Source organism: Orcinus orca, chromosome 9, assembly GCF_937001465.1.
Source record: "Orcinus orca chromosome 9, mOrcOrc1.1, whole genome shotgun sequence".
Taxonomy (NCBI): Eukaryota; Metazoa; Chordata; class Mammalia; order Artiodactyla; family Delphinidae; genus Orcinus; species Orcinus orca.
The window spans coordinates 13,691,695-13,717,471 of record NC_064567.1 but is presented as its reverse complement, the minus strand read 5'-3'; the positions used below and the strand labels follow the sequence as shown (position 1 = coordinate 13,717,471).

General features: G+C 43.9%; 1 protein-coding gene across 1 annotated transcript in view; it reads right to left on the bottom strand.

Moving 5' to 3' along the window:
* PARP12 (poly(ADP-ribose) polymerase family member 12) overlaps window positions 1-24,918 on the bottom strand; it is a 43,991-nt gene extending 19,073 nt beyond the window's left edge. The window contains exons 1-5 of the mRNA XM_004272140.4: window positions 24,588-24,918; window positions 20,637-20,772; window positions 17,591-17,891; window positions 15,156-15,254; window positions 9,666-9,789 (exon numbers count right to left, since the gene is read on the bottom strand). Of these exons, the coding sequence (XP_004272188.1) occupies window positions 9,666-9,789; window positions 15,156-15,254; window positions 17,591-17,891; window positions 20,637-20,772; window positions 24,588-24,916 (989 nt within the window). The 5' untranslated portion in view covers window positions 24,917-24,918. The remainder of the gene's footprint in view (window positions 1-9,665; window positions 9,790-15,155; window positions 15,255-17,590; window positions 17,892-20,636; window positions 20,773-24,587) is intronic.
* Window positions 24,919-25,777: the final 859 nt, after the last annotated feature.

The following is a 25,777-nucleotide window of genomic DNA, read 5'->3' as shown; positions in this document are numbered from 1 at the left end:
CTTCCACTGAGAACTCATAAACCACTCAGGCCTCACAAAAGTTAATTCACACTTCCTGCGTGAGAATTAACTTGAAAGACTCACCGTGGCAATTCCCAGAGAAGCAAACACAAATCCCCTCTGGAAGGAATTCACCTTCAACTCAGGCCTCAAAAGAATTTCCACAGGTAAAGTTTCAGCAAACATGGGCTTACAATCAAATAAATCAGGAACAAGACACCATGAGCAAAACCCAGCAAAAACAATCAGTCCACCAAAGACAACAAACATTAGAGTTCTTGGATATAAATATGCAATATGTATGAAGTGTTTTTGAAAGTTAAATTGAGTATCACAAGTATGAGTTAAGGATAAAGAAACTATAAGAAACTGGACAGCCACATGTAAAAGTATGAAATTAGAACACTCCCTAACACCATACACAAAAATAAACTCAAAATGGATTAAAGACCTAAATGTAAGGCCAGACACTATAAAACTCTTAGAGGAAAACATAGGCAGAACACTCTACGACATAAATCACAGCAAGATCCTTTTTGACCCACCTCCTAGAGAAATGGAAATAAAAACAAAAATAAACAAATGGGACCTAATGGAACTTAAAAGCTTTTGCACAGCAAAGGAAAACATAAACAAGACAAAAAGACAACCCTCAGAATGGGAGAAAATATTTGCAAATGCAGCAGCTGACAAAGGATTAATCTACAAAATAAATAAACAGCTCATGCAGCTCAATATCAAAAAAACAAAGAACCCAATCCAAAAATGGGCAGAAGACTTAGACATTTCTCAACATCACTAATCATTAGAGAAATGCAAATCAAAACTACAATGAGGTATCACCTCACACTAGTCAGAATGGCCATCATCAAAAAATCTACAAACAATAAATGCTGGAGAGGGTGTAGAGAAAAGGGAACCCTTCTTGCACTGTTGGTGGGAATGTAAATTGATACAGCCACTATGGAGAACAGTATGGAAGTTCCTTAAAAAACTAAAAATAGAACTACTATATGACCCAGCAATCCCACTACTGGGCATATACCCTGAGAAAACCATAATTCAGAATCATGTACCACAATGTTCACTGCAGCTCTATTTACGATAGCCAGGACATGGAAGCAACCTAAGTGTCCATCGACAGATGAATGGATAAAGAAGATGTGGCACATATATACAATGGAATATTACTCAGTCATAAAAAGAAACGAAATTGAGTTATTTGTAGTGAGGTGGATGGACCTAGAGTCTGTCATACAGAGTGAAGTAAGTCAGAAAGAGAAAAACAAATACCGTATGCTAACACATATATATGGAATCTAAAAAAAAAATTTTTTTTAATGGTTCTAAAGAACCTAGGGGCAGGACAGGAATAAAGACGCAGACGTAGAGAATGGACTTGAGGACATGGGGAGGGGGAAGGGTAAGCTGGGACGAATTAAGAGAGTGGCATGGACTTATATATACTACCAAATGTAAAATAGATAGATAGTGGGAAGCAGCCGCATAGCACAGGGAGATCAGCTCGGTGCTGTGTGACCACCTAGAGGGGTGGGATAGGGAGGGTGGGAGGGAGACGCAAGAGGGAGGGGATATGGGGAGATATGTACATGTATAACTGATTCACTTTGTTACAAAGCAGAAACTAACACACCATTGTAAAGCAATTATCCAATAAAGATGTTATTAAAATAAATAAAATAAAATAAAATAAACTATAAGAATGAACCAGGTAGGGCTTCCCTGGTGGCACAGTGGTTGGGAATCTGTCTGCCAATGCAAGGGACACAGGTTTGAGTCCTGGCCCCAGGAGATCCCACATGCCATGGAGCAACTAAGCCCGTGTGCCACAACTACTGAACCTGCGCTCAAGAGCCCACAAGCCACAACTACTGAGCCACGTGCCACAACTACTGAAGCCCATGCACCTAGAGCCCATGCTCCGCAACAAGAGTAGCCACGACAATGAGAAGCCTGTGCACCGCAACAAAGAGTAGCCCCTGCTCGCCACAACTAGAGAAAGCCTACACACAGCAAGGATGATCCAACACAGCCAAAAATAAAAACAAACAAATAAATAAATAAATTTATATAAAAAAAGAATTAACCAGATAACTTTGAAATTAATATTATTAATTAATTAATATTAATTAATAATATTATTAACCTTTAGAATTAATATAATAATTAAAAAATTTAAACCACAATAGATAGGACACAGTGCAACTCAGACAAGGCTGAACAGGTGAACTGGGTGAACAAGTGAAGCAATTCCCCTGCATACAGCAGAGAGAATGAGAGAAGTTAAAAGACATAAAAGATAAAGCAAGAAGACCTTAACATATGTCTAACCAGAAGTTCAGAGAAGCAATACTTGAAGAGATCATGCCTGAGGAGCTTCCAGAATTGATTAAACATAAAGCCTCCCACTCAGAAAGCACAACAAATTATAAGTAGATTAAATAAATATAAATCCACACATAGACAGATCTTAGTGAAACTGTAGCACCAAAGAATGACGAGATATTTAAAGTAGTCAGAGAGAAAAAAGAGATTACCTATCATGATGGGTTGAACTGTGTCCTTACAAAGATATATTCGAGTCCTAACTCTTGGTACCTGTAAATTTGGAAATATGGTCTTCACAGATGTAATCAAGTTATGATGAGGTCATACTCAATTAGCTTGAGCCCTAATTCAATGACTGGTGTCCTTATAAGAAGAAGGAAATTTGGACACAGACAGAGACACGTGGGAGAAAGCCATGAGACATGAGACAACAGGTAGAGATTACAGCAATGCAGCTATAAACCTGGGAATGCCAAGGAACACCAAGGACTGCTAACAACCACCAGGAGCTAGGAAGAAGCAAGGAAGGATCTTCCCCTGGAGTCTTCAGACAGAGCATGGCCCTGCTGACACCTTGACTTTGGACTTCCAGCCTCCAGAACTATGACAATAAATTTTTGTTGTCTTAAGTCACCAAGTTTCTGGCAATCTGTTATGGTAGCCCCAAAAAACTAACACATTTATACTGACAGCGAACTTCTAAATAGAAGCAATGGAAGCAGAAAACAATGGAATAATCTTTGAAGAACTGAGAGAAAATACCCAATAAAACTATCTTTCAAGAATGAAGATGAAATAAAAACACTATCAGACAAACAAAAAATACATCTGCCCCTAGACTCTCACTAAACTAACTTCTAGAACATGAACTCAAAGGAAAATGATCCTCACAGAAACATATGAACAAAGGAATTGTGCGCAAAAACAAAATGGTAAACCTAAACGTCCATCCACAGATGAATGGATAAAAAAGATGTGGCACATATATACAATGGAATATTACTCAGCCATAAAAAGGAACAAAATAATGTCATTTGCAGCAATGTGGATGCAACTAGAATTATCATACTAAGTGAAGTCGGAAAGAGAAAGACAAATACCATATAATATCACTTATATGTGGAATCTAAAACATGACACAAATGAACCTATCTATGAAACAGAAACAGAAACATGGACATAGAGACAGACTGGTGGTTGCCAAGGGGGAGGGGGAAGGGGGCTGGAGGAGGGATGGAGTGGGAGGTGGGGTTTGGCAGATGTAAGCTTTTATAAATAGAATGGATAAACAACAAAGTCCTACTGTATAGCACAGAAAACTATATTCAATATCGTATGATAAACCATAATGGAAAAGAATATCTAAAAACAGGTATATACATGTATAACTGAATCACTACGCTGTACAGCAGACATTAGCACAACACTGTAAATCAACTATACTTCAGGGAGTTCCCTGGTGGCCTAGTGGTTAGGATTCCGGGCTTTCACTGCTGTGGCCCATGTTTAATCCCTGGTCAGGGAACTGAGATCCTACAAGCTGTGTGGCGAGGCCAAAAAAAGAAAAAAAAAAACCTATACTTCAATATGAAATAAATATTGATTAAAAGAAAACATTAAAAAAACCAAAATGGTAAACATTTAAATTTAAACAAATACTGACTGTATAAAACAAGGCTAATTTCTAACTTCTGGGATTAAGAAAATAATAGAAGCAATATTTACACAGCACATCTTACATGCCTGGCATTGTTCTGAGTGTTTTACACACATTAATTCTTTTAATTCTCAAAATAACACTTTGATATAGGAACTATTATTTTTATCTACTTGACATATGCAGAAACTGAGGCACAGGACGGCTAAGTACTTTTCCCAAATTCACACAAATAGTATATAAGTATGAATGGAACTAGTCAGAATTCAAGTGTTCAAGATTCTTTTATCGTTCAGGAGAATGATAAAAGGTATAGATTAGCTTAAATTGTTAAACTAAGGTATATTAAGTTACAGGGTCTGTTTTCCAGGGTAATCACTAAAAGAACAGAAATTCACTATGTAACTTCCAAATTAATAGATGAGGGGGAAAACAAAAAATCAAATGTGGAAACATCTAAGAGAAGATCAAAAAGGGAAAAGAAAAATAGAAAAAGCAGGTCAAATAGCAAAAACCAAAACAGACAGTAGAATAAATAAATTCAAATGTATAGGTAATCACAACAAATGGATAAACCACAATATTTAACTTTTGATTAAAAGAGAAAGATTGTCATACTGAAAAAATAACCAGTTCTACAGTGTTTACAGGAAATATAACTAAAATGTAAACAAAAGAGCTTGAAAGTAAAATAGTGAACAGTAGCTAAAAAAAAAGCTGGCTTAGTTATATATATTAATATCAAACGAAACAGACTTAAGGCATAAAAGCATTACTAGAAATAAAAAGCATCCACTTTCTATTGCTAATAGGCTCAATTTAACAGGAAGATAAAAGTTTTAAACTTCTATATACTTCATAATAGTTTTTAAATATATAAAATAAAAATTGATGGAATTACAAGGAGAACCGACAAATTCATAGTGAACGTTAACATACCTTTGAGTAACTGACACAAGAAGCAGACAAAGAAATCAATAAGGATAAAGAAGATTAGAACCACACAATTAACACACTTCATCTAACACCACATCCAAAAGACTCTGCATACACAGAATTTTACCAAAACTAACCATGTACTACACCCATAAAGCAAGCCTCAACAAAATTCGAAGAATCTCTTATATAGCCTGACCACAATGCAATCCATTTGAATTTAAATTTTAAAACTAATTTTAAAATACACTTAGAAATAAATCATGGGTCATCTAATCTATGAGATCAAAAAAGGAGAAAAGTTTGTTCCTCTAAAAAAGAAAAATATTAGTAAAATTAATAAATCTCTGCAAGATTGATCAAGAAAAAAGACAGGGAGAGAAAAAAGATTAGAACTGTAAAAGGGGACAAAATTAAAGATGGCATAGACAGTAAAAGGGATATTATAAGTAACTTTATGACAGTAAAAGTTTGAAAATAAATAAAATGAACAAACTCCTAGAAAAAATATCAACTTACCAAGTTGACTCAAGGAAAAACAGAAAACCTGACTGGTCCTAAAACAATTATAAGAAATTGGGACAGTAGTTTAAAATCTTCTCAGGAATTAAACATCAGGCCCAGAAATTTTTAGAAACATGATCATTCAGGAAAAAAATAATTCTAATTTCACAAGATTTTTTCAGGATAGGAAAAGAATCCATCCCAATCTCATTTTTATGAGGCTAGGAATTTCATAATATAAAAACCAGGCATCATTTATACTGTACACCTGTAACTTATATAATATTGTACATCAACTATACTTCAATTAAAAAAAACAGGCAAAGACAGTATGAAACAATTATAGACCAATCTTATTCAAACGTAAATACAAAAATCTTAGACCAAATACTGGCAATACAAAGTTCACCATCATGTGCATATGTGCATGTGTACACAGGCTACGTATGACTTCAGTCTGGGAATGCAATGGACTTAACATTAGAAAATTAATGCAAATCACTGCGTTAACAAGTAAAGGAGAACAAAACATTGGCTCTTAATTAACATAGAAATAGCACTCAATAAACTTCAATTTCCATACACAATTAAAAAAAAAAAACTCCTGGCATACTAGGAATAAAACTAGAATTGATTAGCAATGCCAAAGGTTCCAAACATTCACACATGCTTAAGGAAAAACATTTTAAAATTACTCCTTTTACAATTAGGAAAAAAAGAAGAAAAGAATAATCTTTCAGCTATCACCACGTCTATTCAGCACGGTACAGGAGATCTTAGCCACTATAATAAGACAATAAAAAGAAATAAAATGTGTAAGAATTGAAAAGGGAAAACAAACTGCTATTCACAGATATTAATTTCTATACAGATATCTAGAACATATAGATAACTATACAGATAATTCAAATAAATTATCAGTAGATTCTGAGTTAAGGTATTTTAGTAAAGTTGCAGGATATAAGATAGAAAAGTCAACTGCATTTCTACACATCAGCAGGGAGAAAATACAGCAACAAAAAAATGTAACTAGGGATGTAATGCACAACATGATTAACTATAGTTAATTATGCTGTATGGTAATTTGAACGTTGCTAAGAAAATAAATATTAAAAATTCTCACAAGAAAAAAAATGGGTAGGGGTAACTATATGAGGTGCTGGATATTAACTAAACCTACTGCAGTAATCACTTGGCAATATATACTTGTGTCAAGTCATCGTGCTCTACACCTTAAACTTCTACAGTGTTGTATGTCAATTATCTCTCAAAAAAACTGGAGAAATTTTTTTTGAAAAAGGAAATGAAGAAGCTAATAAATCCCTAAAGAAAAAAAAAAATCTAACAAAAGATATACAAGACCTTAATGGAGAAAATTAGAGAACTACTGAAAAATAGTAAAGAACGTTTAAATGAGATGCTATCACGTATATGAATAGAAAGGCTTGGCATCATTATGATGTCAGTTCTCCCCAAACTGATAACAGACAATGCAATTTCAAGTTAAAAAAAATCACAACAGTGTTTTTTGTGAAAACCAACGGGCAGATTTTAAAATTTCTAAAGAGGAGCAAAAGACCAAGAGGCAAGACAATTTGAGGAAAAATAAGGTGGGGATTTGCCTTATCACATGCTTAAACGTACTGTAAAGCTCTTCTACATGAGAGAGTGTGATGTTGACACAGAGACACACAGACCAATGAAACAGAAGAGGCCAGAAACAGACGGGTGTGTATTTGCTAACTCAACACCTGACACAGACAGCACTGAAAACAGGTGCAAAAAAGATGGCCTACTTACAAAAGCAGTACTTAGCAGCTAAGTCTGAAATTAAGCTATAAAATGTATTCACATTTTGCCAAATCTGGCTCAGTTTTGGCGGGTTTAAAAATCGACTGACTTCTGGAAATGAATGGTAGATGGCTGCACTACAATGTGAATGTGTTTAATGCCACTGAACCTTACACTTAAAAATGGTTAAGATGGTAAATTTTATGTTATGTCTATTTTATCACAATTTTTAAATTTTATTTTTTTGCTGAGTAGAGTTTAAGACTTTTTTTTTTTTTGCTGTTCTTTCGTCCGTAAGAACATATCTTTCTAAAGATGTAGAGCCGAATTACAACATATTAAACAAATCACTTGGGATATTTCTTCTCTATGCGGTTTATCCTTTATCCCATATATATTTTGGTTCATTTGTCTCATTTTGATTTTTGTTTTGGTTTTTTTTTTTTATTTACTTTTTGAATACTTTTTTTTTTTTACTTTTTTTATCCTAACATTTTATTTTTTTAATGGCTTACTTCTTTCTTTAAAATTTTTTATTTTATATTGGAGTATAGTTGATTAACAACGTTGTCTTAGTTTCAGGTGTACAGCAAAGTGATTCAATTATACATATACATGTATCTATTCTTTTTCAAATTCTTTTCCCCTTTAGGTTATTACAGAATATTGAGCAGAGTTCCCTGTGCTATACGATAGGTCCTTGTTGGTAATCTATCTTAAATATAACAGTGTATACATGTCAATCCCAAACTCTAAATGTTTTAAATATATTTTTAAAAAGTGGTCTTTGGAAAAACTGGTAATTCATCTGCATAAGAATGAAACTGGACCTACACTTCACCACACGCAAGGAGAGGTTAATACAGTTCTTAAAATGTTAAAAATTTTTAAAGAAAATTCAGGACAAATATTTTATGGTCTCAGGATAAGGAAGGATTTCTTACGACACAAAAGGTATAAAACCTCCAAAAAAAAAAGAAAAGAAAAAAAGTATAAAACTATAAAGGAAAGAATGGATAAATACTTCTCTTCATTAACAGATATCATAAGCTGACAGGAGTTCATTTATTTTCAACACACATTTAATACTCAGAAACTTGAAGAGTTCCAAAACTAACTAATGAAGAACACAACCTTCCCCCTCAACAAAACAAACTACAAGCACAGACATTTCACAGCAGAAGAAGCATAAATGGCCACTGAACATGTGAAGAGACACTTTCCCTCACCAGGACTCAGGGATATGAAAATGGAGACCTTATTTTACACCGAAGACTAGAAAAGCGCAGACGTCAGACTACACCAAATGTGCAGTACAATCACTGTGGAAAAGAATCTGGCATCCCCTGGCAGAACTGAGGAGGGACCAGCCTACCTCCCAGCAGGCGCACCCCTGAACGCCTACCCCAAGGAAGCCTGCACACACATGGCCCGGGAGGAGCGTCAAAAACAGAGCCCTGAGAGAAGCCTCCAGGCAACAGTCCAGAGTAGCTCCATTCAGATGAGGTTCAAGGACAGGAGAGACTATCTGTGCTGACAGACGTTGGAACAGCAGTGGTTTACAGGGTAGGCACTGACTGGAAGGGGGTAGGAGGGGACCTTCTGGGTGATGAAAATGATCTACAGCTGGATCAGAGCGTTGGCTACTGCAAGCGTACATACCTTCCTCAAAACTCACTGAACTATATACTTAATATCTGTGCATGTCACCGAGTATAAATTTTAACTTAAAAAGCCTCAAAAAAAAGGGAAGAGAAAGAAAGGGGGGACGTAGGTAAGAGCTGGTTATGTGAGCCACTTAATCTTCTGAAGGGGGATAATTTGTTTCACATGCTTTACCAGTAGCAATTTGCATATAATTGCACCCTAAGCACAAATTTATTTTATCCACTCAAAAAACGGGCTCAAATTCTCTTCTTGGCAACACATTTTAGCAAGTTTAATCCAAGATTTGAAAATAAGGCTACCCAGGACTTCCCCATTTACTCTCAACTGACTAAGTGAAAATACTAGGACATACTTATGAAAATAAAAAAGGTTGAACAATAAACAGTAGTTCAGCTGTATGACTTTACAGGCAAAGGCTGTAAATTTCACAAATGATTGCCTCTTCCTTTTCTGGACTAATCAATGAGGATATATTTACATGATCAATCCCAGCATCAAATAATTCAGAACTTACTTGGTACCCACCCCTTCTCTCCCCATAGCTCCTCCGTGAAAAAAGAGGAAGATGGGGCAACAAGGGCACCAGCCACCAGCAGGACCATCAACTCCCAATTTCGTGCAGGGAGCTTCCCGCCTCCTTACTCTGTGTGTGTGCGTCTGTGTATGAAGCCCATCAAAACTAAACCCTTCTGTGTCTAAACTTCCCGTACCACACACAAAAGCCCAGGCACAAAGCAGACACAAGTGACATATTTCATACCCATTTCTTGCAGGATTGCAATAGGCCTCTTCAATAAGGTACATTTTGTTCAGATCCTTCCACGAGCCTCCATCTAAGACTTGCCACCGATATGGCAAATGGAAGTGAACTCTACTGCACCTCTCTGAAATAAAGATATAAAGAATTGAGCACACTGGCAATACACAGCCTGGCCCAGTCCCACGGTTCTCAAAGGGTATGGGGCTGCCTGCTGACCTGGGAACATTCTGGAAATCTGTGAGGGAGCCTTTTTTAATGCAGTCATACCTGAGCATTTAGATACCAAACACTATGCATTTTAGGATATACACTTTCCTTTTATGTCTCCCTTGTTAATAGGACATTAAACACATTAAACTGATTTTTTAAAAACTGTGTGTTGGTGGGTTACATTATGTATGAATTTCATGTCATGAGAGTAAAGAAGCTGATCATGAGATAGACGGTCGAAGGCTCCATGTCTGCAGGGGCAGTCTGTCGGTGCATTACTGCTATACACGTGACACTTGGATGGGGCGTGATCACACCAGAAACGGGAGCAGGTTCGTCTCTACCAGAACCATCCCAACCCCAGCAGCTCCTACAGCAGGTGGGTCAGCAGTGTGGTTTCAGCCCACCTTGATCTTTCTGGCTGCTAAGTTACTCACCCCTCCTCAACACACCCCACCCCCCAAAGGCATTGTACACACAGCCCGGGTCTACGGTTTCCATCCAACTACTCCCCCATGCCTTCCGTGTGCTCCCAGGGCCTGTACCTCCTAGCACTTCCTGCCCACCTTGCCTTGGCTCATGCCAGCCGCTCACCTGGAATGCTGCCCACACCCTCCCTCTACCTTTCAACAGACTGTGAGGTTCTGGTACATCCTGACGGAGGAATGTTGTGAGAGGAAAGAGAGACACGAAAGAAGAGCAATGGGAATCTTCACACTGACACCTGCAGGATTTATACTATTAGATAGAAAGATACATAGGTGTGGAATGCCTCTATTTGGGTAAAAGAACAGAAAAAACAAGATTAGCCAGACTCGGACTAAATACACATATATGCACACATTATTCCTTGCTGTGTGGGGGGGGGTGGGGGCGATGGGAGGACTGGGTGGCACAGCACAAAGTTATGAGGAGAGATTTGTTTTGAATTTTGAACCGCAAAAATATATAGTCCAAAAAATTAAACATCTAGTTAAGTGAAAAAAGATACAAAAGAGCGTTCATAGAGTGCACCTGTGTAAAGAGAAAGACTAAACATACACACTTGTGCTTGTATAAAATCTTGATGGAAAAATATTCAAGGAACTAGTAATAATGACTGTTTCTGAAGGGAATCTGGGTGCTGGGGAAAAGGGTTGTGATGAAGACATTTCTTACTGTCTTTTGTACATTTTTAATTCATCTTTCAAAATAGTAACAGTAAAGCATGGCTAACTTGACATCTGAAAAAAATTAAAATTTTCTAACATCGTACGCAGTCTTTCAGGCAAGTCTTAATGCCACTTCTTTCCCAGAGACCCTGCCAGGAAGCAATGGGGTGGCAGGGACCGGGGAGGAAGTGGGGAGACGGCCTGGGCTTGTCAAAGACCAGGCCTGGGGCCAGGCCGACAGGGCTTAGAGAACAGGAGGAGGGACCCCAACCAAGGAAATCTCTGCCAAGTTCAACCAGGCTGGAAACAGCCCCACTGGGGAGTCAGGATGTCCTGACCTGTCCAGAGTTAGGGCAGGGATGGCTCACACCAGGCCAAACGGAGCCCTCTTAGACTCCTGACCAGGGGTGTGGACAATAAAGTGATAACCAGGGGCTCGACCTGAAGAGATAAGGTCACAGCTGTGGTCCAGAGGTCACGACCAAATAAGATTTCCTGTTTCCTCCTAAGGGGCACTAAGGGAAATGATGAGGAATGAGTGTTCAGTCGCTCAGCTATACAGCCCAGCACAGGTGAGTCCTGGACAACCTGAAGAAAGGCTCTCCCCTTAAGAAGGCACCTGTCAGGGTAGGAGCACCACCCACCCCTCTCCAGGCTGACACTTCCTTGGGAAGGACATAGGGGCCAGCGGAAGGCACTGTGAGGCCTGAGGCTTCTAGCTCTTAATCCAACCTGAGCATGGAGCCCATGCTGCTCACAAGCTGGCAGGTGCCCTGAGGAGGAGGATGCCACGCAGGCCACTGCAGCCATGAAGATGGCAAGAGCGGAGTCCTAGCTCAGCGCTGGGGGTGTAAAGCCCCTTCTCTGCTACAACTTTCCTGGTCCTTCTGTCCCGTCTCTCAGTTTCCCTCCCTTCTTCCAATGTTCCCCACCTCACTGCTGCATTCCCAAGTCTAGGTTTTCTAGAAGGTTAGTCACAGAAACCAAATCAAATTGGCAAAGTACCCACATCCACATCCCCTTTCTCCCTACTTCCCTTAAAATGACAGATCACAGAGAAGAAGAAATCCAAAAGCACTGGAAAACAGAAGTACCATCAAAAGACCAGAATTACTAAAGAATTCCTAAAAATATGAAGCAGTAAGAACCAAACCAACAAAGAGAGAAAAATACATGCAGAATATGCAGAAGAGAGCCACCCCAGAAGTAGGAAGGAGCTGGGGGCTTCACAAACTCAGAGTCAGATGTAACAAGGAGCAAGAAAGACACCTGGACAAGAGCACTGAGAGGAATCAGGACCCAGTGGAGCAAGTGCCCCATCAGTGCCTTGCTTGTGCCCAGCAACCTTGTTCTTTGTCCCATGGAACACGTGGGTGTGGATATAGGGGCTGGAGAGAGAAGCATGCGAGAAAGCCATCAAAGCCCCCGCCCTGACCTTCGAACATACGCTAGCAGCCCCCGCAACCAAGCAAGACTTACCGCCTCTTCCCCATTAAGCCTGGAATCAGAATCGGCCTCCACCAGTAGGCACAGGGATTTGAGTACCAACATGGGCACACAACCAAGAGCCACCCAACACACGAGGAAAATAACACAGACAGGCAGCTAACTCACACAGAAGAATCAAGCCCTAAGGAAATAATTTTTGGAGAAAACAGATCAAGAGAAACAACCAGACCTAAACATAAAAGCTAAGCCTATAAACTTCTGGGAAAAAAAAAAAAAAAACCATAGGAGAGACATTTTCCTGGGCCTGGAAGAGACAAAGATTTTTAGGGCACAAAAAACACAAACCATTAAAAAATATATTAAATGGACATCAACATAAAACATATTCTTCCAAAGATACTGTAAAAAAAAAAAAAATGAACATGAAAGACACAGACTGGGAGAATATATTTTCAATACCTATATCTGACAAAGACATGAATAAAGAATATTCAAAACTACTAGAAGTCAATAATGAGAGATCAAACCACCCAATAAAAAAATGGGCCAAACAGTCACAAAAGACCACACGTTGTATGATTCCATTTATATGAAATATCCAGGCAAACCCAGAGACATAATGTAAATGCCAGGAGCTGGGGGGAGGAAAGAATGGGTAGTGACTGCTAATGGTTATGGATTTCTTTGGAGGTGATGAAAATGTTCTAATATCGACTGTGATGATGGTTGCACAACTCTGACTATATTAAAAACTATTAAATGGGTGAATTGTATACTATATGAAATATACTTAATATCTTAACAAAACTGTTATCTGCCTGTAAAATAGGCAAAAGATTTAAACAGATACTTCACAGAAGACATACAAATGGCCAACAGGCACATGAAAATAAATGTTAAATATCATTACTCATCAGGGAAATGCAAATGAAAGCCACAATGAGATATTACTCATTTGCTAGGATGGCTAAAATTTATAGGACTGACAATACCAAGTGTTGACAAGGATGTAGAGCAACCAAAACACTCACACACTGCTGGTGGGAAGGCGAAATATATCCACTTTGGAAGACAGTCTGGCTGTATCTCGTAATGTTAAACACACATTTATCATATGATCAGACATTCCACTTCTAGGTCTTTACCCAAGAGAGGAAGACATACATCCACATGAAAACTTGTACATGAATACTGATAGAGGCTTTATTTATAAAAGCCCAAAACTGGAAACCTAAATGTTCATCAACATATAAATGGATAAACAACTTGTAGTTAATCCATGCAACAGGAGAATACATGCTGTATGATTACATTTATATAAAATTCTGGAAAACACACATCTACTCTACATCAACAGAAAGTAGATCAGGATTGCCTTGGGTCGGGAAACTGGGAGGTGAGGATCGACTGTATAGGGGCATAAGGGGGATTTTTGGAATGAGAGAACTGTTCCGTATCTAGATTATAGTGATAGTTACAGGGGCAAACATACTTACCAAAACTCAAAGCGTATACTTAAAATGGGTGCATTTTATTGTATGTAAATTATAACTAATGTTGATTTTTAAGGCTATATATATATATATATATACACATATATATACACATATATACACACACACACACACACACACACACACACACAAACACACATATATACGTATATATACAGCACATATTCCTTGACCTAGTATTCCATTTCCAGGAATCTATCTATGGAAATACACACATGTACTCAGATGCTCAAGGGAAAAAAATCACTCTAATCAAATACTACAAAGTTGTTTTTAAAATCCCCGTAGACATACACATACACACTAATGTAGAAAAAAATCTCAAGGACACACCATTAAGTAAAAGAAGCAGATTAAATAATGTGCATGTTCCCATCTGTTGAAAAATATGTGAAACAAATATGACCACACGTCACGTGTTTACCTTCAGAGAAGGCTGAAGGAAGACTTCAGACTTTACTCTGTATCATTTCACTCTTTTACAAAGTGAAAGTATTCATGAATTGCTTGGGTAGTTTTTAAAGACTGAAAACAAAACAGGAAGTTTTGGCGTTTGTTTTTTTTTTTTTTTAAGCAGAGTCACCAAATTTGAGAAGGAATCTTTCTTCAATCAAAGCCCAGGACAGCAGCAAGAACAAAGGTTTAGTGAAAATACAGTCTCACACCCACACCCACACAAAAAACAAGATTTGCTACTTCTGATAAAAGAGAGAATGTGGAGAGAAACCCCAAACTTAAATAAATACTCATCCCCCAAGAGTGAACACAGGTGTCTCCTCCTGAGGGAGGGCATTCCTAGGTTCTAAGGTATCTCTGAGACTACAACCTCCCTCCATAAGGGACACTAGACTGGGCATCCAAGTGCCTTTGCAGGTCTCTGACCTCACGCTACGTTGACCAAGGGGCAACACTTGACACTCATTTGCTGCATGAACCAAACAGTCATGCTCCCCATCTACAGTTTGATCTTTAGAAACTCAAGTAATTCCTACCACCCTCAACTCCTCAACAAAATCACTGAAGTGCCACCAGCTCACAATTAAGATGCCCTGATCCTCTCTGGACGGCGGGGAGAGGACCTCGAGGGGTGGTGTCAGAGCAGAGCTCTGGGAACCAGAAGCAGTTATCCCGCCCACAAGTGGATGAAGGGGTTTCCCCTGACTCACCTTGAAAGGTACAACGTTTCCAGATATGGAATAAGCAAATCTGATCACTCTCCTCTTGGTTGGCAGTGTTTGGGGACACAGAACCTGCATCTCTTCTTTCTACAAAGAAACACTGCAAAGATGTATCACCGATGCTTCTGACACGGAGTTGGGGTAGTTCAAGGTACAAAGGAGAGAAAAAAGGATTCATTCATCCCTCTGCACGAGGCAAAAGTGGGCAAGGCAACCTCACAAAATCTTATAAAGTTCTGGATGAAAGGACCCTCAGACATAAGGTGGGCCCTCTGCTTTTTAGGGAGGAATCAGGGAGCCCAAGGTCACAGGGCTGCTTGCCAAATCCAGGATGTCATTGTTGGGGGCTGGGGGTGAGTCTTTTCTCAACTCTGGCTGTGCACCCAATTCACTAGGAGACCTGTTTAAAAATAGAAGTGCCCGGCTCTACCTCAGATTGACTCAATCAGAAGCCTTCAACAGTGGAACCTGGGACACTCTTTTAATAGGGGGGAACCACTAACCAACACATTTTCCTTCTGTATCTACTGATGTGATGAGCCCAGAGAGCAAGTGAAGGCTGCATTTTATCAACTAGATTTGATTGCAAAAGCAAATACTTGTCAATGAACTATTAGAATCGGGTGCCAATACCAAGAAAAAAATAACAATAAACAGAAAGCCCACAATTCAAAATGAAACCTAATTTAGGTTAATTATAAAAATTGTAGGGACTTCCCTGGTGGCGCAGTGGTTAAGAATCCGCCTGCCAATGCGGGGCACACGGGCTGGAGCCCTGGTCCAGGAAGATCCCACATGCTGCGGAGCAACTAAGCCCGTGCGCCACAACTCCTGAGCCTGCGCTCTAGGGCCCATGCGCCACAACTACTGAGCCCGCGAGCCACAACTACTGAAGCCCGTGTGCCTAGAGCCCATGCTCCACAACAAAAGAAGCCACCGTAATGAGCTCACACACAGCAGTGAAGACCCAACGCAGCCCAAAATAAATAAAAATAAATAATTTTTTTCAAATATTGTAATATAACAAGAGCGTGCAAGTGCTCTCAAAGTTTACCTTTACTAGAAGTGCTTCAATGAGCCATTACCTAATAATTACACTTCGGTGGGCCCCAACTGCCACCATATAAGCATATAAAACTCATTAGCAAACCCTCCCTATTTTGTTATTCATCTTCCCTTGTTGTTTTATAGGCCCCTCAGACAGCCACAGGCTGCACCTTAAAACCCACACCTGTGGAGCCTGAGAGCTGGCCTCCCTCTCCCCCCAGGCGCAGGTATCCTCCCCTCCCTTTCTAACAAGGCCATAATCCAATTGACACTTTTAACAAACTATTTAAAGCAAAACCTGTTTGCTTCTAGGCTTCTTACTGTTGAAAGAAACTAACCAAAAATAATTGAAGAAAATGTAAAGAAAAAACATATGACAAGGACAACTTTCAAATATAAAAATCAGGTAAGATTAGAGTGATAAGTTTGTTTGCTGGTCATCCTGGCACTGGTATTTTAGGAAGTGTTCTATTAAAAATCCTAGATTATCACTACAGCTAACAAGTGGGGGGGAGCCACGGCTCACAGTCACTAAGGTATAAACAAGGCCCAGGACAGTGGCCAGCACATGGCCAGGACTCAAATTTGTTGAATGAGAAAATGGATCATCAGAATGGCCAGCCTACAGCAGATACTGTGAAAATCCAAAGGACACCAAGGCATCACAGCCTCCCTGAGGGACCATGGTATTCACGTCCCAACCAACAGGTACTCAAGAAATGCTTATTAAATAAACAATCTCTGTTCAAAATCCCATTTGCCTGTCACTAAGCTTGATATTTCTCAAAAAAATTTTTTTAAAAAGTGTCCTGACAGATTCATCCATTCAACAAATGTCTCAGTGCCTACTGTGGTCGGCACTGCCTAGAGATGAGCGGTGAACAAAGTCAATCTGCAGTGACGAAAAAGATCCATTCATGTCAAGAAGAAAGCTGAAATTAAAATATGCTTCATTCAAAAATAAGTAAGTAAATAAAATATGCTTCATTCACTCATTAAAAATATATATATATATAAACAGAATGCAACGCAAAGGATGGCCCCAGAGTTGTATAGCATGGCATTAACTCTGGGGTCCCTCACTGGAAAACAAGCTCTCCAGGGGGGCAGAGGGAAGACTGGATAGGGAGAAGCAGCATCTCCCATCTCTGTGCAGATGAGGCCCAGAGAGAATTCACCCACCCTCGACACCAGTCGGCATTTGTTTAGAATGTCTTGCTCGTTCACAGCTCTGACTTCAACTCATCTTCACAGTCCCCACTGGCCAGGAGGGGATGGCCAACTGCATTTTACTAGAAGCAGCACAGACTTGCCCAAAGTCACACATGCCATTTAGCAGTCAGCTGGCATCCAGGAGCCCCAGCCCAGAGCCTTACCAGAAGTCCCCTGTGACACACAGGGAGAAGGCGGCACTCTGATGGAGGGAGAGCTCTTATTCTTGATGTCATGAGCATTTCTGTAAATGGAAGGCAGCCTGCTCACCAGCTCTGACCTCATGCCCAACTTCTCCAGTTTTTCCAGGTTCTCAGAATTAGAGAAATCATGGGATCTCTTACAGCCAGTGCCAAACTTGCATTCACCCTGTGAAAAATACTGGCAGATGTGGAGTTTGACACATTGCTTTTTAAAGGAACAAGAGCCATAGGGTCCATGTCCTTTGTTGTAATGAAGGCAGATCTGTTAACAGAGAAGGAAAAAAGACAGCAGCTTACAAAGGCCTCACACAACACCACCTCCTTACTGAGCCTACTACTACTTCCTACTAGAGGAAGAGGTTCCTCCAGAGACCTAGCCAAGGCTGCGATCCCATCGCAACACTGATCGCACAGCTCTGAGAACACCCCTCACTCTAGATGGACGCCGCTAGCACATGCCCTTGGTAAATGGGACCCGGGGAGGACAGCGGACTGCTCAGAACAAGCCCCTCCACCGGGAAAATCCAAAGTACATCCAGCTGATCAGAGCTGCTCCCTTCACATGAAACAACATTTTAATGTAACTCACACAGCAAACCTTACACTACTAACAAACCTTACACGCTACCTACCCCCTGCCCCCACTGATTCACCAACTCTCTCTAACCCAGGGCCCAGTTTCTCCCAGCACTTTTTTTCCCCAATTCCAGGTCAAAGAGGCTCTGAGGGTTTAAAGTATCTTCAAGAAAGCCAAATACAGCCCTTTCATTTCCCAAGTGCAAAATGAGACTCAGAGAAGCTAACAGGCTTGCCCTGGGTCACACAGCTGTCTAACACACCTGGCACATACAGTACCTGCTGGACTGGGTTGTTGGTAAGGTGGGGCTTGAACTTGAATCAACTGTTCCTTTTCCTCTACATTCCACATTCTTGGAGATGGGAACTAAACCAGAGACCACCAAGGGCCCACTCACTCAACTCACAGGCATTACACTGAACAGAGGGCTACAGAACCCAGGCCCAGATCAGCAGGGGGTCCCTTCTGGAAATGGAAGCCCCGAGGGAAAAGATCAGAGGGAGCTGGGCCCTAACCTTGATCCTGCCACTTACAAGCTGTCTGACCTTGGGCAGGCCACTCACCAGCTCTGAGATTCCGTTTTTTAATCCCCCAAATGGGAATAATGCCACCTACATTGCTGGGCTATTGTGAGAATTAAATAAGAAATATACCAAGTGACTAATACAATGCCTGGAACACAGTGGGTGCTCAACTCATGGTGGCGGCCCCCAAATGGTCAACTGATAAGGGGGCTAGCCTGAGAGTAGCGGACCTGGCAGGAAAGCTGCCCTGGATCTGAGCTTTTGGTCACAGCCTCCACGTGTTGGCAACTGTGTCCTGAAGCACCCCACACACCCCAGGAGACAGAGGCTGCGCATTCCAGGCCGGTCACCTGCTGATTCAGTTCTCACACCACTAACAAGGTGATCACTCCAAAAAGTTAATGCCTACCCTCCCAACACAACCTCGCCCCAACTCCTGCCTGTGACACAGGAGGCTGTATGGCTAAGCCTCCACCTTCACATTTCTCTCTCCCCTCCCCCTAAATCCAGGTCGTGCCGACTTACACACTGTGCCCTGACCAGGTAGGCTCCCCGTTCTCTGCCTCCCTCTTCCCACACCTTCATCCTTCACTCACCCTCCAGCACCCAGAGCAGGCACCATCTACTCCAGGGCACCTTCCCCGGTGCCCAAACTGTGCCCCCGAGACCAGAGCACTGACTCCTGCTAAAGCACCTACAACAGCACCTTGCTATCATCCGCTACTGTCCCACCCAGTAGCTGTGCCCCCCGGAAGAGCAGAAAGGGTCTTTCACCTCCTTACCACCAGTGCCTCGTCTGTAATGGATTGTCAGTAAAGGTTAGGTGAATTAAATCTATACTAGTTTTCAAAAGGCAAAGGAAAACACTTAATACCTGTTATGTGCCAGTCGTTTGCTATGTAGCATCTTTCTCAAATGGGAGGTTCCAACTGAGTAATAAGGAAGCACTGTCATTAAAATATACCCATCTAATCCCTGTTGCCTCATCCAAGAAGCAGTGCCAGAGCATCCCACGGAACCTGTGCTGGCCACAGAACGACCACTCAGATCTGCCACAGAGCACAGGCAACTCTCGGCCCAGCTGCTGCCCTTTGCAGCCGCCCTCTTTACACAGAGGGAGCTCCCAAGGGCTGCTCTCAGCCAATGACTGGGCAGGTTGTTCTGGGGAGACACAGGATGCCAACCAACAGGGACTTTAGCTCAGAACTTTTCGCTGGCTGGGTAGAAGCTTCCTGAGAACTGCACTGCAGTCAGGGTCTCTTCCTACCGGGTCCCTTTCCTTCCCCTTCTCCTGCCACAGATGTCAGAGCACCAACACCATCTGAAGCCTTCCCCACCTTCTTCTGCTCCCTCCCCAATAAATCTCTCACACTTCCAATCCCACCTTGGTGTCCGCTTCTCTTAGGACTCAAGCTAGTCCATGACCATTGCAGTGAGCTTCAAAACAAGTGGGTGGTTACTGTCTGAAATGCAGTATGAGAATTCACATCAACCCAAGTTAGAAAACTTCCCCACAGACCTCCGGGGTCTGGTGGTACCTGCATTTTTCTAAGTCCTGCTAGACAGGGACGGGCCAGCTAGAATCTCTCACTCCCTCCGCTCTGTGTAACAACTGGCTGCAGCCACTGGCCAAATGGGCTCCCCCAACCTCACAGAAGCCCTGCAAAGGAGGTACCAGCCCAACTGACATAGAGGGAAAGGAGGCTTCAAGAGGGAGCAAGGTTGGCACAAGATCTCAGGGCTAAAAATCAGCAGAGCCAGGAGCTCAGTCCAGGTCTCCCTCCAGGCAGACCCCAGTGATCACAGTGCGGCCCTTGGCCTCTCTTCCGCCATGTCTTCCTGTCTCCCCACCTCCTGGTCCCTCCCTCATCACTTACACTCAGGCCCACCCTCTCCTGGCACTCACCTCCGGCAAGAGCAAGGGGTCGTTCTGTAACAAGAGCACGGAGAGCTCACTGAAGCTGAGGTGGTCCACGCCCTGAGTTTTCAGCACGCGCATGTTGTGTTCGGACGTCAAGTTGTGACCGTTCCTACAGTCCTTCCTGCAAAGAAGCAGGGCTAGGGTCACAGTTGAAACGTCTCCCCAAAACCCTTATGTTGAAGTCCTAACTCCCAGTACCTCAGAAGTGACTGTATTTGGAGTCTTTCAAAAAGGTGATTAAGTTAAAATGAGTTCACTGGGTGGCCTAATCCAATCTGACCGGCGTCCTTATAAGAAAAGGGGATCAGGACACAAAAGGAAGACCATGTAAAGACACAGGGAGAAGAAGGCATCTGCAAGCCAAGGTTGGTGTCGGGAGACACCAACCTGCTGACACCTTGAACTCTGACTTCCTAGCCTTGAGAACTGTGAGAAAATAAGTTTCTGTTGTTTAAGCCACCCAGTCTGTGGTACCTTGTTAAGGCAACCCAAGCAAACTAATACAGCTGGTAAAATCAATCTTTAAGAAAAATTTTCAGGAATAGTTCCTGACATTATTTAGAGGCACCAGAGAAAACCAGCATGTCTATGCCATGAAAAATCACAGTGCTTATTTACAAAGGAAGAGATGGTGCCTTGCAAGCACCTCTCAGCAGGTTTTTGATGAGAATGATGGAGCCATTCCCCCAGAGTCACAGCGTGCCAGTCTCTGGGCACTTACTGGCATTTAACATTGGCTGAATAAATGAGTGTGGATACAGGCGTGTACACACACACACACACACACACAAACACACACACACCACTACTGAGGCCCAGCCCTTTTTTCTGCTCCCCTCCTGCATTCTTTTGATCAACAAGCCCCTCTTGAACACTCTCTGTGAGCCAGGCACTGGCACCACGCCCCAATGATCCAAAGATAAGCCTTCAAATGATCACCTGAGTCAACAGGACCCAGAAGAGTCAGGTAAATAGCATTTGCTTGACTCAAGACACTGCCATACCTATGATAAGCATCTCAAAAGAAAACTGAACCCCTGGATCTACTCCCCCAAACCTGCGCCTCCCATGGGCTCCCCCATCTTAGTAAAGGGCAACTTCCCTCTTCCACTGCACAGGCTGAAAACCTTGGAGTCATCCAACTCCTGTCCTTCTCTCTAGTGGAGACACAATGAGATGACTCTAAAATGCTGTGGGAAATGCAAGGTCAGCTATGCGCAGGATGCATCAGCGCAGAGAGGGGGCACCTGAGCCTGACAGAAGTGGGGGAAGCAATCAAGGGATGGTGTCTGGAAGGTATAAAACCTGAGCCAAATACTTAGGGTTGAGGAACCAGGCACGGAGAGCAGGGAAGAACATTCTAGGCAGAGGGGCTTGGTAATTACGATGATGATGATGGCTACTAAAACTCATTGGGCATCTCCCACAAACCAAGGTTTGCCTAAATGTTTGGTTTCATTTTGCCTAAATGGGTTTGCCTAAACGTTTAGGGTTTGCCTAAATGTTTCGTGAGTTAACTCGTACTGTCCTCAACAAGCCTATAAGGTGGGTAATACTATCCCATTTTGCAGATGAGGGAACTGAGGCTCAGATAAAAACTAATTTGCCCAAGATCACTCAGCGGGCAAGGAGCAGAGCCAGGGTAGAGACAAGGCAGGCTTGCCTTGGAGCTGGGCTCTGAACCACTGTGCTCACTGCCCCCTAAGCACAGGATGGAACTGGGGACCTGGGACCCTCCCCAACTGTCGCCAATGAACAAAAGCAGCAGTGATGATCTACTTCTGAGACAGCTGACCCTGTGGTTGAGGAAGACAAGTAACTTCACAGGGAAAGTATAGAATGTACAGCTGACCACACCCACTCTCCCTTATGCAACCCAGAAACAGCCAGAGAAGGAAGGTTCAACAAACTGTCCTGTGTAAACCACAAGGAAGAGAGAAAAAAGAAGAAAACTCCGGATCAACCAGGCCAGTAAATATCAGATTTCCAAGACAAATAAAATCTGACCCCAAATTTTGGGAATTAGCCTAATAGGGTTGCCATCTTTATTTTACCCACTACGGACATTAATAAGGCCCACCAGTGGTCCCCATCATTAGGTCCCTCCATCCACCATTTATTGTGTCTGCCTTCCTCTCCAGGTGTGCCCTCCTTCCGCCCGCCCGGAGGTGCTGCCTCTCCACCAGCTCCCCCTGCGGGCCCGACTGCCCCAGGGCTCCCTCCACTCTCAGCCTCCACCGGGATCAAACCCACTCCTGGTGCTGCAGCCATGGCATACACTGCCCAGCAAGTCCCAAAACTAGCATCTCAGGGCCCTGGTGATCCTCCCAAGCTTCAGACCTGGATAGCTACCCCCTGGGCACACTTTGAAACAAAACCCTCTCCTGCTTTCTATCAACAGTAAGAAAGGGAAGTCAGCTCTGTGTCAACACTAATAAAGAAAAATGAGTCATCGCCTCTTGGATCCTGTCACCACCCTCTCACCAACTCTCCCAAATTCCTCACACACACGTCCCTTCCTCTTCAGGGTGCTTCCCAGGGATCACATCTCCCAGCTCCCCCTGCACCCAGGAAGAGTCATGAGACATCCTGTGGTGCAGGTGCCATGGACAGAAAGATAGCTACCATTCCAGACCCGGCCCATAAAAACCTCCCACCAGCTCTCTACTTTCCATCTCCTCCACCTGCTCCTCGTAACCTGATACCCAGATGGCCTTAGGAGCCATGGGTTGAGGAGGGCAGAGTCTAGGTCCGCCAGCCTGGGTCCCTAAATGACTGCGTACATCAAGGTCCCTACCCCATGCTGACTATTAAACCTTACCCTTAGACCTCATGTGAGCAACAAATAATGTTCACCATGTTACGGCAGAAAAAAGAAAAGAAACTAATTCTTCTAAATAACGGGGCTAGCTTCCAAACAGGTCTGCATCACATCCTCCTCTAAATAAGCACCCGCACCACTAAGATCTCTTCCTCAAACGCACACCTGATGGCTACTCGCCTGCCATTTGACGGGCCCCATCACCTTCAGGGTGAGGTCCAAATTCTTTAGCATTAACCTCATTAATCCACTCCACAAATCTCACTGAGCACCTGCCAGGCGCAGAGCACAGAGCTGAGGGCCGGAAAAGGCCAGCCAGGGCCAAGACAGAGGGGCCCCTGCTCTCCGAGTTTTCAGTTCTACTGAAGGAATGCGCGGCCATGACGGGCGCTATGAGAAAAGTAAACGGAACAATGTGATGGAGAGGAAGAAAAGTGATGCCTGAGTCCTGAACGATACAGCAGGCAAACCAGGAAAGGCGGTCCAGGAGAGCAGAGGTCACGAGATAGACTGGGAGTGTTCCAGGACCAGAAAGGCATCAACGGAGGGGACCAGGATGGAGGGCCGGCAGGGACCAGTTCCCTGAGGGACACGGGGGGCGACGGTAAGGAGCTTGCATTTTATTCTAAATGCAGCAGAAGCCACTGCCGGCTTGTAAGCAAGTGAGAAAGGTTTCAGAAGAGTCCTTCGGCTGCTGGGCACAGAACCCGCCTCTGCGTGGGCCCTCGCGGCCAGCTCTGGGGCCCGGGGCGCTCTGGAGCTCCGAGCAGAAGTCAGCCGCAGCCCCTTCCCTTCTGGAGCTCCCTCCCTCTTCCCTCGGCCAACGCCCTCCAGCCCCACCCCGGTACTGCCCCTCCCAGGGAGTCCCACCCCCTGCTGGGCTCTAAGTCGCTCTCCGAGACCGCGGGGGCCCAGAGGACACCGCTCGACGCGGAGTCCGGCGCACAGTTCCGGGTATTCAGTAAATGCTCGATAAATGTTCGCTGACGGGAATTCCGGGGAGAGGCCAGGGAACAGCCACCTCACTGTCGCCCCCGAATTTACGAAGGGCCACGACCGGGCTGGGAGCGAAGAGGCCGTCTCCCCTCGTCGGGCTCCGGGGCGCAGCGCCTTACCTGTCCCTCAGGATCTTGCACTTGCCGTAGAACACGAACCTGCAGAGGTGCAGCTGAGCGCAGAGCCCCACGCAGCTCGGCTTCGAGCCCTGGTACGCGCCGCACACGCGCAGCGGCGATACGGCCAGCACCAGACGCTCGACGGCCGCCGCGCCGTCCCCGGCCGCCCGCCGCGCCACCGCCAAGCGCCCGCGCTCCCGCAACAGCCGTTCCAGCACGTCCCCGCCGACGCTCGCCCGCAAGCGGCGCCGCAGCTCCTCCAGCTCCAAGGCGCCCCCGGCCGCGCACAGCGCCTGGGTCACCTCACGGAGGACGGCGTCGGGAGCCATGGCCGTCGAGCCTGGGACTGGAGGGGCGTGGGCGGTTCCCGCGAGGTGGAGACGCCGGCCGGAAATGAAACCGAAAGCTCCTCAGGGCCTGGGGGGAAACAGAATCCGGCCTCGCCACGCCCCCGGCCCACAGCTGAGCGGGGCTCGTCTCCTTCCGGCCCCAGCACCCCCAGCGGCTCTAGGCCTCACGCCCTCCCCGTCGGAAGTCCGCAGCCGCTTCTTTGGCGTCCCGGGGATTCGTCGCCGGGTCCCTCAAAGTGGTGAAAGAATAAGAGTCACCACAGCCTTGGGGGCCGCGCTCGGCGTTCTCGAAGCGCCTTCGCCTGGACGAGGGGGGGTGGGGCCGCCCGGGAGCGCGCGCCGCCCCCTCAGAGTCCGGCCTCGGGAAGTAGCGCGGCTAGCTGACCCCGCACCTTTGCCCCCGGCGCTAGGCGGCGCGGCAGGGAACGCCCACCTGCAAACGGCCGGGCTGCGTCGCGGAAGCCGAACTCTAGACGACGCTCAGGGAAACTGGGAAGAGGAACAGGGGCTTCGCCAGGGGAAAGCAATCACGCTGAATTGGAAAACGGGCTTAAGTGTTAGCCTTCTTTTCAGTGCAGGCAGTGAATCCCTTATTTTAAACATGAAAGGGTATATCCTTTTAAAAATAAAAGCCGTTTCTCCCCACCCCTGCTGAGTGAAGGTGGAATATTAAAGGCCATTGGGGGCACAGGGACCCTCACAAGCGTCGCTGATGGAAATGTGAAGTGTTAGAGCCCTTTGGGAAAGTAATCCCGGAATAGTTATCAAAATGTTTAATGGGGCTTCCCTGGTGGCGCAGTAGTTGGGAGTCCGCCTGCCGATGCAGGAGACACGGGTTCG